The 13,862-nt window shown below is 43.2% G+C and overlaps 1 protein-coding gene across 1 annotated transcript in view; it reads left to right on the top strand.

The window, feature by feature from the left end:
• LOC143768146 (uncharacterized) overlaps window positions 1–13,862 on the top strand; it is a 350,260-nt gene that overhangs the window by 322,166 nt on the left and 14,232 nt on the right. The window contains exons 3-5 of the mRNA XM_077256834.1: window positions 163–286; window positions 370–434; window positions 4,452–4,542. Coding sequence (XP_077112949.1) covers window positions 163–286; window positions 370–434; window positions 4,452–4,542 — 280 coding nt within the window. The remainder of the gene's footprint in view (window positions 1–162; window positions 287–369; window positions 435–4,451; window positions 4,543–13,862) is intronic.

Here is a 13,862-nt window from a genome sequence, read left to right as displayed (position 1 = left end):
ACCCCCTGATACATGAGGACATCAATGACCAGAAGATCCTAGAACTCACCTACAAGATGATTGAGCTGCTGACTGGAGAGGTGACACTGCTGGGAATGCTGGGACATTATACAGTAACGCTATGGAGGGATCGGGGGATGACGGTATCATTGTATGTGTCAGGTTCCTATAAGGTGTCAGGATGTCTCCGTCTATTTCTCCATGGAGGAGTGGGAGTATTTAGAAGGACACAAAGATCTGTACAAGGACGTCATGATGGAGGTTCCCCAGCCCCTCACATCACCAGGTAATAGACAGAACTAAATACACACGGCCTATAATTATTTGTATGTAAAGAATGGATTCAGTCCCTGTATGTGTTTCCTCCAGTTCTATCCAGTGAGAGGACAACACCAGAGAGATGTCCCCGTCCTCTTCTTCCACAGGATCATCAGGTAGATGGAGAGAAGGTGTCATGAAATATCCCCTATGATGTGTAGAAGGCTGTGAAGGTCTCCTGCTCAGTTTAATCTAAAATACCAGTATTATACACTGAATAGCCAATTTGTTAGAGATGCCAGCACTTTCTTGACTGGGGCTTCAACATATAGAAAGTAACCTTTAACCCCTCAGTGCAGCGTAAAATGAAATGATCAGTTTTCCATGGATCAATTTCAGTAAATCTAAATTAAAATAGCAATATCAGACAATCTGAAAGACATCTATCATAATCCAGTGTATATTAGTTGGGGCCAATATTTTTTAAAAATGCCAACCTCGTGATTTTTTTCAATCAATTACATCAAAAGTATACTGGGAATGGTCTGATCTAGGAAAAACATCCAATAAAAGAGAATTTTGTGGATTTAAGCAATTTCATTAGAGTTAAGTGAATCTTACGATACTCAGTTCTGTTAGATTTGTTTAATTCAGGCGAAGAGATGTTTGCATCATATATATGTGAACAAATTTAATCAGTTAAGAAGGGGTTAAAATCAAATCTCACCTCTACTCTGCCTTCCACAAACCTATGTTGCAGTCTCTGGACCTCTGATCACCTCTTTTATCTTCCATTCGCTAGGCCCCATGTCATCAAATGGGGAAAAATGCAAGTCATTGTCATGTGACACATTTTATATAATGGGCATAGGTTTAGTGAATGGACGAAACAGCCAGAAGGTAGAGGTAGAGTAACAATGCGGGGGAAAATGTATTCTTGGCACATCCTGGGTCCCATGTTATCTGGATTGAGGTTCGGACACTGTGATTTACCTAAGTTTTGTGGTCAACAAAGATCATCCCTCCATGACACCTGTTAATGGTAGAAAGACAATGCCTAGGGCACAATAGTTGTATAATCATGGGTTGCTTCCAGAAACATTGCAGTGAGGTTTTTCTTGCTTTCTCAGTTCTCACATTCCCCAGATCTCAGTCCTATAAAGCATCTCTGGGTTGTTCAGAGCTTATCCGAAACTCCATCCAATTTGTGGCAACTGCAATTAGCTATCTTGTCTTCATGGGTCAATATTACTGCAGAACAATCAATAACTAGTGGAGTCTATGACACAATTAATTTCTGAGGTCCTATAGGGCGTAGTCCAAAACAACATTGAATGAATAAAGTGGTCATTCAGTGCATGTTTTACAGTGGCATGTAAATGTTTGGGCACCCCTGGTCAAAATTACTTTTATTTTGAACAGTTAAGCAAGTTGAAGATGAAATGATCTCTAAAAGACCCAAAGTTAAAGAAGACACATTTCCTTTCCATTTTAGGGGGAAAAAAAAAATAAATAAATATATATATATATATATATATATATACACTCACCGGCCACTTTATTAGGTACACCTGTCCAACTTCTTGTTAACACTTAATTTCTAATCAGCCAATCACATGGCGGCAACTCAGTGCATTTAGGCATGTAGACATGGACAAGACAATCTCCTGCAGTTCAAACCGAGCATCAGTATGGGGAAGAAAGGTGATTTGAGTGCCTTTGAACGTGGCATGGTTGTTGGTGCCAGAAGGGCTGGTCTGAGTATTTCAGAAACTGCTGATCTACTGGGATTTTCACGCACAACCATCTCTAGGGTTTACAGAGAATGGTCCGAAAAAGAAAAAAAATCCAGTGAGCGGCAGTTCTGTGGGCGGAAATGCCTTGTTGATGCCAGAGGTCAGAGGAGAATGGGCAGACTGGTTCGAGCTGATAGAAAGGCAACAGTGACTCAAATCGCCACCCGTTACAACCAAGGTAGGCCTAAGAGCATCTCTGAACGCACAGTGCGTCGAACTTTGAGGCAGATGGGCTACAGCAGCAGAAGACCACACCGGGTACCACTCCTTTCAGCTAAGAACAGGAAACTGAGGCTACAATTTGTACAAGCTCATCGAAATTGGACAGTAGAAGATTGGAAAAACGTTGCTTGGTCTGATGAGTCTCGATTTCTGCTGCGACATTCGGATGGTAGGGTCAGAATTTGGCGTAAACAACATGAAAGCATGGATCCATCCTGCCTTGTATGGAGCATCTTTGGGATGTGCAGCCGACAAATCTGCGGCAACTGTGTGATGCCATCATGTCAATATGGACCAAAATCTCTGAGGAATGCTTCCAGCACCTTGTTGAATCTATGCCACGAAGAATTGAGGCAGTTCTGAAGGCAAAAGGGGGTCCAACCCGTTACTAGCATGGTGTACCTAATAAAGTGGCCGGTGAGTGTATATATATATATATATATATATATATATATATATATATATATACACTGTATATAGTAATTTTTTACATTTAAAAAATTACAAAAAGGAAAGTGGGCCAATGCAAAAGTTTGGACACCCTTGTAGATTTGTGTGTTCAGATAACTTTGACTAAGGTGTCAGATCTTAATTAGCCTATTGGAGTTAGGACTTGTTCACTTCATCATTAGGAAAGGCCAGGTGATGCAAACTTACCAGCTTTATGAAAACCCAGACTCCTTTAACTTTCTACTAAAAAACAGCAGTCATGGGTTCTTCTAAAGCAGCTGCCTAGCACTCTGAAAATGGTGGAGGCCCACAAAGTAGGAGAAGGCTATAAGATGATAGCAAAGAGTTTTCAAGTTGCTCTTCTCTCAAAGTCGAAATGTAATTAGGAAATTGTAGTTAACAGGAGCAGTGAAGGTCAAGATAAGATCTGAAAGACCAAGCAAAATTTCCGTGAGAGCTGCTCGTAGGATTGCTAGAGATGCAAATCAGAACTTCTGCTTGACTGCAAAAGACCTTCAGAAAGATTTATCAGACTCTGGAGTTGTGGTACATTGTTCTACTGTTCAGAGACACCTGCACAAATATCGCCTTCACGGAATAGTCATCAGAAGAAAACCTCTCCTGAGTCCTCACAATAAAATTCAGCATCAGAAGTATGCAAAAGAACATCTAAATAAACTTGATGCATTTTGGAAACAAGTCCTATTGACCGATGAGGTTAAAATAGAACTCTTTGGCCACAATGATCTTAGGTATGTGTGAAGAAAAAAGGGCACAGAATTTCATGAAAAGAACATCTCGCCAAACATTAAACATGGGGGTGGAAAAAATCATGGTTTGGGGTTCTATTGCAGCCAATGGCAAGGGAAACATTTCACAGGTAGAAAGAAGAATCGTTTCAATGAAATTTCAACAAATTCTTGATGCAAACACATCACCATCTGTAAAATAGGTGACGTTGAAAAGAGGATGGCTTCTACAAATGGATAATGATCCTAAACACACGTCAAAATCCACAATAGACTACTTCAAAAGGAAGGTTTCACAATGGCCCTCACAGTCCCCTGGTCTGAACATCATTGAAAATATGTGGCTAGACCTCAAAATAGCATTGCATGAAAGATGACCCACGAATCTCACCGAACTGGAAGAATTTTCCAAGGAGGAATGGATGAAAATCTCTCAAACAAGAATTGAAAGGCTCTTGGGCCACAAAAATTGTGATACTTTCAAAAGGGGGTGCTACTAAGTACTAACCATGTAGGGTCCCCAAGCTTTTCTGCCTATTTTCCATTTTGTAGTTTTTATGTAAAATGTTAAAAAATTACAATATATTTTTTTGACTGAAATACAAAGGAAATGTGTTATCTTTCACTTCTGGCCCTTTAAAGATCATTTAATCTTCAACTTGCTTATCTGTTGCAAATACCAGTAATTTTGACCAGGGGTGCCCAAACTTTTACATGCTACTGTATACGTAGTGGAGATGACAGGATAATGCTGCCCATAGACATTAGATGTTGTCTGGATCTTCTCACAATTTTTCTTCTCACAATTTCTGCTTATGGAAACTGCTGGTTATAATTAAGTTGGATTTATACAGGAGGCCTGCAGCTATGTGATGACTACTGCTGTCATTTTTGTTTTTCATGTTAATTTATAATCTTTTCTGTTCTTCAAAATCATATTCCCATCTGTAAGTGACTTTTACAATATTTCTTTCAGGGTGAAGATCTGCCTCATATTAATACTACAGAGACATATGTGAGGGGTGATGAGTGGTGTAAAGAGGAGATTCCTACAGATGACTACCCAGGTGAGTAGTTGTAAGGAGGTGGCGGGAAACCTCACGTGCCTCCTCTGCCCTGGACACTGTTCACATGATTACCTGCAGCACCTCATTGTAATTTATGTGTAACTAGCTGTACTACCCGGCTTCGCCCGGGTTAGTGACTGCTGTTAGCAAAATAGAATGTGTTAACAAAAATTTATTCTGCACGCAAAAACCACAAAACAAATAGATAGAAATTTAATTATTAAAAGGCAAAAACTAAGCTAATAGAAGAATTTCACAACATATATTAGCTTTGTTATACTGAGAATGTCTTTGTTGCCTATATTAACCAATCAGAGCTCAGATTAATTAACTGTAGCAAAATAGAAGCTGAGCTGTGATTGGTTGCTATTGGCAGCCTGATAAATCCCCAGCCAAAAGGAAGCCCTCCCCCTGGCAGTATATATTAGCTCACACATACACATAATAGACAGGTCATGTGACTGACAGCTGCCGTATTTCCTATATGGTACATTTGTTGCTCTTGTAGTTTGTCAGCTTATTAAATCAGATTTTTATTTTTGAAGGATAATACCAGACTTGTGTGTGTTTTAGGGCGAGTTTCATGTGTTGAGTTGCGTGTGGCGACATGCATGTAGCGACTTTTGTGAGATGAGTTTTGTGTGGTGACATGCGTGTAGCAACATTTTGTGTGTCGAGTTGCATGTGACAGGTTAGTGTAGCAAGTTGTGTGCAGCAAGATTTGTGCATGGCGAGTTTTGCGCGTGGCGAGTTTTATGTGTGGTGCGTTTTGAGTATGTGCAAGTTTTGTGTGAGGCAACTTTAGCATGTGGTGCAACTTTTGTACATGTGGCAATTTTTCTGTGTGTGCAAGTTTTGCATGAGGTGAGTTTTCCATGAGGTGAGTTTTGCATGTAGCGAGTTTTGCGCGTGGCGAGTTTTGAGTGGTGACTTTTGTGTTTCGACTTTTATGTGGCGAGGTTGGTGTGTGTGTGGTGAAATGTGTGCTGAGGGTCGTATATGTGTTCAAGCACGTGGTAGTGTGTGGCGCATTTTGTGTTTGTGTTCATATCCCCGTTTGTGGTGAGTATCCCATGTCGGAGCCCCACCTTAGCAACTGTACGGTATATACTCTTTGGCGCCATCGCTCTCATTCTTTAAGTCCCCATTGTTCACATCTGGCAGCTGTCAATTTTCCTCCAACACTTTTCCCTTCACTTTTTCCCCATTATGTAGATAGGGGCAAAATTGTTTGGTGAATTGGAACACGCGGGGTTAAAATTTCACCTCACAACATAGCCTATGACGCTCTCGGGGTCCAGACGTGTGACTGTGCAAAATTTCGTGGCTGTAGCTGCGACGGTGCAGATGCCAATCCCGGACATACACACATACATACATACACACATTCAGCTTTATATATTAGATATACCTGTATGTAATCTCCTGTATATAGTATATACCTGTGTGTCATCTCACCTATATATAGTATATATCTGTGTGTCATCTCCTCCTGTATATAGTATATACCTGTATGTCATCTCCTCCTATACATAGCATATACCTGTATGTCATCTCCTCCTGTATATACTATACACTCACCGGCCACTTTATTAGGTACACCATGCTAGTAACGGGTTGGACCCCCTTTTGCCTTCCGAACTGCCTCAATTCTTCATGGCATAGATTCAACAAGGTGCTGGAAGCATTCCTCAGAGATTTTGGTCCATATTGACATGATGGCATCACACAGTTGCCGCAGATTTGTCGGCTGCACATCCCAAAGATGCTCCATACAAGGCAGGATGGATCCATGCTTTCATGTTGTTTACGCCAAATTCTGACCCTACCATCCGAATGTCGCAGCAGAAATCGAGACTCATCAGACCAAGCAACGTTTTTCCAATCTTCTACTGTCCAATTTCGATGAGCTTGTACAAATTGTAGCCTCAGTTTCCTGTTCTTAGCTGAAAGGAGTGGTACCCGGTGTGGTCTTCTGCTGCTGTAGCCCATCTGCCTCAAAGTTCGACGCACTGTGCATTCAGAGATGCTCTTAGGCCTACCTTGGTTGTAACGGGTGGCGATTTGAGTCACTGTTGCCTTTCTATCAGCTCGAACCAGTCTGCCCATTCTCCTCTGACCTCTGGCATCAACAAGGCATTTCCGCCCACAGAACTGCCGCTCACTGGATTTTTTTTCTTTTTCGGACCATTCTCTGTAAACCCTAGAGATGGTTGTGCGTGAAAATCCCAGTAGATCAGCAGTTTCTGAAATACTCAGACCAGCCCTTCTGGCACCAACAACCATGCCACGTTCAAAGGCACTCAAATCACCTTTCTTCCCCATACTGATGCTTGGTTTGAACTGCAGGAGATTGTCTTGACCATGTCTACATGCCTAAATGCACTGAGTTGCCGCCATGTGATTGGCTGATTAGAAATTAAGTGTTAACAAGAAGTTGGACAGGTGTACCTAATAAAGTGGCCGGTGAGTGTATATATATATATATATATATATATATATATATATATATATATATATATTTATTTTTATTTTTTTTCCCCCTAAAATGGAAAGGAAATGTGTCTTCTTTAACTAGGTAATCTGCTCCTGTATATAGTATATACCTGTGTGTCATCTCCTCCTGTATATAGTATATACCTGTATGTCATCTCCTCCTGTATGTAGTATGTACCTGTATGTCATCTCCTCCTGTATGTAGTATGTACCTGTATGTCATCTCCTCCTCTATATAGTATATACCTGTGTGTCATCTCTCCTGTATATAGTATATATCTGTGTGTCATCTCCTCCTGTATATAGTATATACCTGTGTCATCTCCCCTGTAAATAGTATATACCTGTGTGTCATCTCCTCCTGTATATAGTATATATCTGTATGTCATCTCCTCCTGTATTAGCCCTCGTTCACACGTTATTTGGTCAGTATTTTTACCACAGTATTTGTAAGCTAAATTGGCAGCCTGATAAATCCCCAGCCAACAGTAAGCCCACCCCCTGGCAGTATATATTAGCTCACACATACACATAATAGACTGGTCATGTGACTGACAGCTGCCGGATTCCTATATGGTACATTTGTTGCTCTTGTAGTTTGTCTGCTTATTAATCAGATTTTTATTTTTGAAGGATAATACCAGACTTGTGTGTGTTTTAGGGCGAGTTTCGTGTGTCAAGTTGTGTGTGTTGAGTTGCGTGTGGCGACATGCATGTAGCGACTTTTGTGAGATGAGTTTTGTGTGGCGACATGCGTGTAGCAACTTTTTGTGTGTCGAGTTGCATGTGACAGGTTAGTGTAGCAAGTTGTGTGCAGCAAGTTTTGCGCATGGCGAGTTTTGCGCGTGGCGAGTTTTATGTGTGGTGCCTTTTGAGTATGTGCAAGTTTTGTGTGAGGCAACTTTTGCATGTGTTGCAACTTTTGTGCATGTGGCAATTTTTCTGCGTGTGCAAGTTTTGCGTGTGGCGAGTTTTCCATGAGGTGAGTTTTGCACGTGTGGCGAGTTTTGCATGTGGAGAGTTTTGCGCGTGGCGAGTTTTGAGCGGCGACTTTTGTGTTTCGACTTTTATGTGGCGAGGTTGGTGTATGTGTGGTGAAATGTGTGCTGAGGGTGATATATGTGTTCGAGCACGTGGTAGTGTGTGGCGCATTTTGTGTGTGTGTTCATATCCCCGTGGTGGTGTGGTGATTATCCCATGTCGGGGCCCCACCTTAGCAACTGTACAGTATATACTCTTTGGCGCCATCGCTCTCATTCTTTAAGTCCCCCTTGTTCACATCTGGCAGCTGTTAATTTGCCTCCAACACTTTTCCTTTCATTTTTTCCCCATTATGTAGATAGGGGCAAAATTGTTTGGTGAATTGGAACGCGCGGGGTTAAAATTTCGCCTCACAACATAGCCTATGACGCTCTCGGGGTCCAGACGTGTGACTGTGCAAAATTTTGTGGCTGTAGCTGCGACGGTTCAGATGCCAATCCCAGACATACACACACACATACATACATACATACACACATACACACATTCAGCTTTATATATTAGATGTAATGTTTATGTACTGTCAGGTTTTTGCCATGTATTGGGTATATGTTTAGGCACAGGCAGCAAGGAGTTAAGTAGATGGGAGGGGCACAGAGCAGAGCAGCACAGATCAGGGAGATATAGGAAAGTACAGGAAACATTGCCCTGTGTGAACTGTGCTGTTGATGTGATGGATGCCTTTCCGTTTAGTAAAGTTCAACTGTTGGAAAATAACTGTGACTTTGTGGTGTTTCATGGAACCTGGGAGCCAGAGGCTGGAGTGACAGAGACTAAGGGCGTCCCAGCAGCAGAAGTGAGTACTCCACTGCACCCTCCATGTGCAAGGTGCCGGGGTGCCCACTGACTGCGACTTAGTAGACTCGCCCATGACTACCACCCTGTGCCAAATTGTTACATTTGGCATAGTTGGCAGGATTGAATCCGGAAACCATGCAGCTACAGAACTGGTGGAGAAGATTTCCGAGACTTGTGGAATGGTGACAGCCATGAAAGAATTAAAGATGGCGGCTGATAGTGACTTTAAGATGGCACTGGCAAGGAGACAGTGGTCAGTGGTGCAAAGATGGAGGGCAGTGCCGCCTTTTGTGGGCATCATGGAAGGAAATTGGCGTCAAAAGGAAGGAGGCCACATCCCACTGTGTTTAATGCCCGCCCGAAATAAGTGCGGGCGAAGAAGAAGCTTCAATCTTTGCAGCACAGTGTGAGGAAACGGGTGGAGCAGCCAGGAGTGACTCCGCCCACGAATGGGAGGAGCCCAGAAGAATGAGACAGTGTGTCGGGCGAGGAGTTGCCATTGCCTGACAACATGTAGAGGTGAAGTATGTCCGGCTGGATAACCCGCGGCCTTATCAAATACTTTGATCCCACCTGAGGGTATGGATTTATCTGTGTGGTCGAGACTAGAGACAGAGTGTATGTGAATGCCAGGTCTATTCATTTTGATGGTCCTTTACAGGAGTGAGACCGAGTGACATTCATTAAAGAATAAGGGCCCGGGGACCCTATGCAGTGGTAGTAAAGATGGTCTCTAGCACTGAGGATAGACAGGAGCGGGAGGAGCAGTCTTGTGTGCGGCCACCTGGCAGAGGTGCCCTTAAAGGTAATCTGTCACCTCATTTTTCGCATATAGGCTGCGACCACCGCCATTAGGGGCTTATCTACAGCATTCTGAAATGCTGTAGATAAGCCTCCGATGTAACCTGAAAGATAAGAAAAACAAGTTAAATTATACTCATGCATTATACTCGTCCTCTTCCTTGCCTCTGTCGCGGCTCCCGCGCAGGCGTACTGGTTTGCCCTGTTGAAGGCAGCGTAAAGTACTGCAGTGCGGGCCTCTGACTTTTCCTGGCGCCTGCGCACTGCAGTACTTTGCTGAGAATACAGAGAATTTCGCCTGCACAGGAGCCGCGACAGAATCATGGAAGAGGACGTCATCGCATGAAGATGGGAGGCCCTGGACCTGCAACACCCATCGGACCCGGACCACACCGGACAGCCCCTGGGTGAGCAAAATCTAAATTGTTTTTCTTATCTTTCAGGCTACATCGGGGGCTTATCTACAGCATTATAGAATGCTGTAGATAAGCCCCTAATGGCGGTAGCCACAGCTTACATGCGAAAAATGAGGTGACAGATTCTCTTTAAAGAAAACTGTGACTGCAGTGGGATCATGGGAGCAGGAGGCTCCAGGTACCCGAAGTCAGCCGCTGCTGGAGGAGAGAAGTTGGAGGAACAGTGATAAGTCATCCTCCAGCGGGTCTTCGGGCTATACTTTTAATGTTATCCAGGGTCTGAATGCAGCCCACTACTCTACTCAGCAGCCCTGTATTGACTGATGTGGTCTCTATAAAAGAGTTGTGCCGCTTGCACTGAAATGGAAAATGTGAAGAAACTGTTCCGCGTCTCTGGAAGGGCTGGAAGCCCTGGACGACATCAGAATTGAGTGTCGTGGGTGACTCGATTGGTCACGAATAAAGGATTGTGGTTTTGTTTTCCCCCTTCCTCATCCAAGTTCCATTTGCACATCCCCTGCTGGATTACGGGACTGGAACCCTAAAAGGGTTAATCGCCATGGACCGTGTGTGCGGTTGCTTTAAGGACTGTGTTGTTTTAACCCTGCATCTTACCTGTATTTGCCCTAAATTGTACCTGTCTTAACCTTTAACTGTTCCTTGACAAAGCTGCCCACTTGTGTGTAAAAACCCGTGATCCACTAAAAGAAGAGAGGGGGAGAAACTTGTGCAGGAGGACCTGAGGAGCAAGCCGGGTCAGGACTAAATAGACTGATGCTGAGTTGGCCATTGGGCCATGTGTTAAAAGTGACTTCCTGTGTTTGGCTACCCAGAGCAGGAAAAGGACTGCCCCTGAACTGTTGTTATTGAGCATCTTGTGTGTATGTGTGTATGGGTCCCAGGAGTCACGGGACCGGGGTCAGTCAGACCCATATTAAAGAAATTTGAACTCTCTGTTCCAGGACTGTCTTCTTTTGTAAATATGTTTTAAAAAAATGTTTTCTAACAGTGTCCACAATCAGTGAGGTTTGGGGAGCCATGTCATTTGCAGGTATAGGTCCACTGTGTTTTATCAAGGCCAAAGTCAGCGCAGCCATCTACCAGGAAATTTTAGAGCACTTCATGATTCCCTCTGCTGACAAGCTTTTTGGAGGTGGAAATTTCATTCTCCAGCAGGACTTGGCACCTGTCCACACTGCCAAAAGTACCAATACCTGGCTTATAAACAAAACTGTGCTTGATTGGCCAACAAACTCACCTGACCTTAAACCCATAGAGAATCTATGGGGTATTGTCAAGAGGAAGATGAGAGGCCCCAGACCCAACAATGCAAACAAGCTGAATGATGCTATCAAAGCAACCTGGGCTTCCACAACACCTCAGCAGTGCCACAGACTGATCGCCTCCATGTCATGCCACATTGATGCAGTAATTGATGCAAAAGGAGCCCCGACCAAGTATTTAGTGCATTTACTGAACATACATTTCAGTAGGCCAACATTTCGGATTTTAAAATCATGTTTTCAAGCTGGTGTTATAAAGTATTCTAATTTACTGAGATAATGACTTTTGGCTGTAAGCCATAGTCATCAACATTAACAGAAATAAACACTTGAAATACATCACTCTGTTTGTAATTACTCTAATCTAATATTTGAGTTTCACTTTTTGTATTGAAGAACTGAAACAAATTAACTTTTTGATGATATTCTAATTTTGTGAGATGTACCTGTATTTGTTGATTTATTAGGTTTCTTACACAGAATTTTGATGTGGAATTTGTTGGAAAAGTTTTGATGCGAAAAAAAGTATTTATTTATTTTTTTAAAGGGAAAAAGTCACCTGGTTTGGCCGATACGAGTTACGGCCACCGCCTTTCAGTGCTGATATACAGCATTCTATAATGCTGTTGGTAAGCCCCAACCAGACCTAGAAGAACTGAAAAATAACTGTTATTATACACACCTGTGGGGCGTACCAGTTCGAGGGGTGTCGCTCTTCTTGGTCCAACGCTTCCCATCTTCTTATGATCGCCGTCCTCCTTCTTGGACCGTGTGGATGATACGTCCCTGCATCATCCACACAATCTGCTTGGCATCGCGCTCCCGCGCAGGCGTACTTATCTGCCCTGTTGAGGGCAGAGCAAAATCCTGCAGTGTGCAGACGCCGGGAAAGGTCAGAGAGGCCCAGCTCCTGCGCACTGCAGGACTTTGCTCTGCCCTCAACAGGGCAGAGAAGTACGCCTACGCAGAAGCGAGATGTTGAGCAGATAATGTGGATGATGCAGGGATGCATCATCCACATGAAGCAAGCAGGAGGACGGCATCACAAGAAGAAGGGAGGCACCGGACCAAGAAGAGCAACACCCCTCGGAAAGGACCTCCCCTCAGGTGAGTATAATAAAAGTTATTTTTCAGTTCTTCTAGGTCTGGGTGGGGGGCCTAAATACAGCATTATAGAATACTGTATACCAGGCCTGAAAGGCGGTGGCCGCATCTCATATCGGCCAAACATGGTGACAGGTTCGCTTTAATTAACACATTTTAGCTGCAAATTTTAAATGGCCAAAATGGAAATGGTCCTTTTTTCCATGTTAAAAGTTTTGAAAAATATGAATACATTTTTTTTTTACTTCCTCCTTTCAGTCCCCTTCGGATACTTGAACATGCAATTGTTTGATCACTTTTATTATACACTAGAAAACCAGAGGATTTCAGCATACAGTGTAACTCGCCACCTCCTATGAAGTCCAGCCTGTAGCTTAGCCTCTTGGGAGTAACAAACCACAAAGGGATATATAGAAGATGAGAAAAAAACTACCAAAAAGTAAAACCTTTGAAAATAAATAAATTTTATGTGATATGCATTAAAGGGGTTGTCCGGTCCAAAGCAATAAGTCTGCAGTCACTCTGTGTGACTGCAGACTTATGAATCCCCCAGCGCACGCACTGTGGGCTGCAGGGAATCGCCAATTTCTGACCCGGGACCAGAGGGTACGTATGCATTATACATACTCCCAGCCAGGGACGTCTAGTGTGTGTGGCCTCGCTCCATACACTATTATTGAGCAAGGCCGCACCCCATCTAGTGATGTGGCAGTGCAATGGGCATGGCCAACTAGAGGGCGTAGGCTCGCTTTATACAAGTGTATGGAAGTGAGGCCGCGCCCACTGGCCAGCTTATTCACCTGATCAAACACATTAGAGCGCTATTTGATCCCCCAACATTCCATGTGAAGATTTTTGTATCTTCCTTTTATATCCATATTTTATTCTTGCAGAGGAGAGAATGTAGAGAAGAAGAAAATAAAACCCCACAGAAGGATGTCCACCCACTCTAACATTCATCACTTTCCATCACCCACCCTTCCATACACCGATTGGTCATTTCTCTACTATCACAGTTATAGCCCTCCATAGCGGTATCATCTCCAAAGCCCAGTAATGTCTCTCGCCAGTCTATAACATGATATAATTGATATCCAGATGAAGCCTATTAGGACTAAAATCAAACCTCTAGATAGTGGCCTTCTAAAACCTCTAGAGTCTAACCATGAGCAAATCTTTTTGGAGGAATTAAAAATTAGATCAGTCTCAGTTTGGACAGATATACTGTATTACAGAAAATGTATAGAGGCCGGATTAAGCTTTTTCTTAGCCCTCTCGTAACTGTATCTGCAGCGCCCCAGAGTCCTGGTCGTTGTAGTACTGACGCTCCGCCGCTAAGGGGAGTGATGGTACGTCTGATGGCACCTAAGAAGTTCACCTG

Source organism: Ranitomeya variabilis, chromosome 4 (assembly GCF_051348905.1).
Source record: "Ranitomeya variabilis isolate aRanVar5 chromosome 4, aRanVar5.hap1, whole genome shotgun sequence".
In the NCBI taxonomy this organism is placed as follows: domain Eukaryota; kingdom Metazoa; phylum Chordata; class Amphibia; order Anura; family Dendrobatidae; genus Ranitomeya; species Ranitomeya variabilis.
Note: the sequence above shows the minus strand (reverse complement) of the source record. Positions and strands in the feature narration are given on the sequence as shown.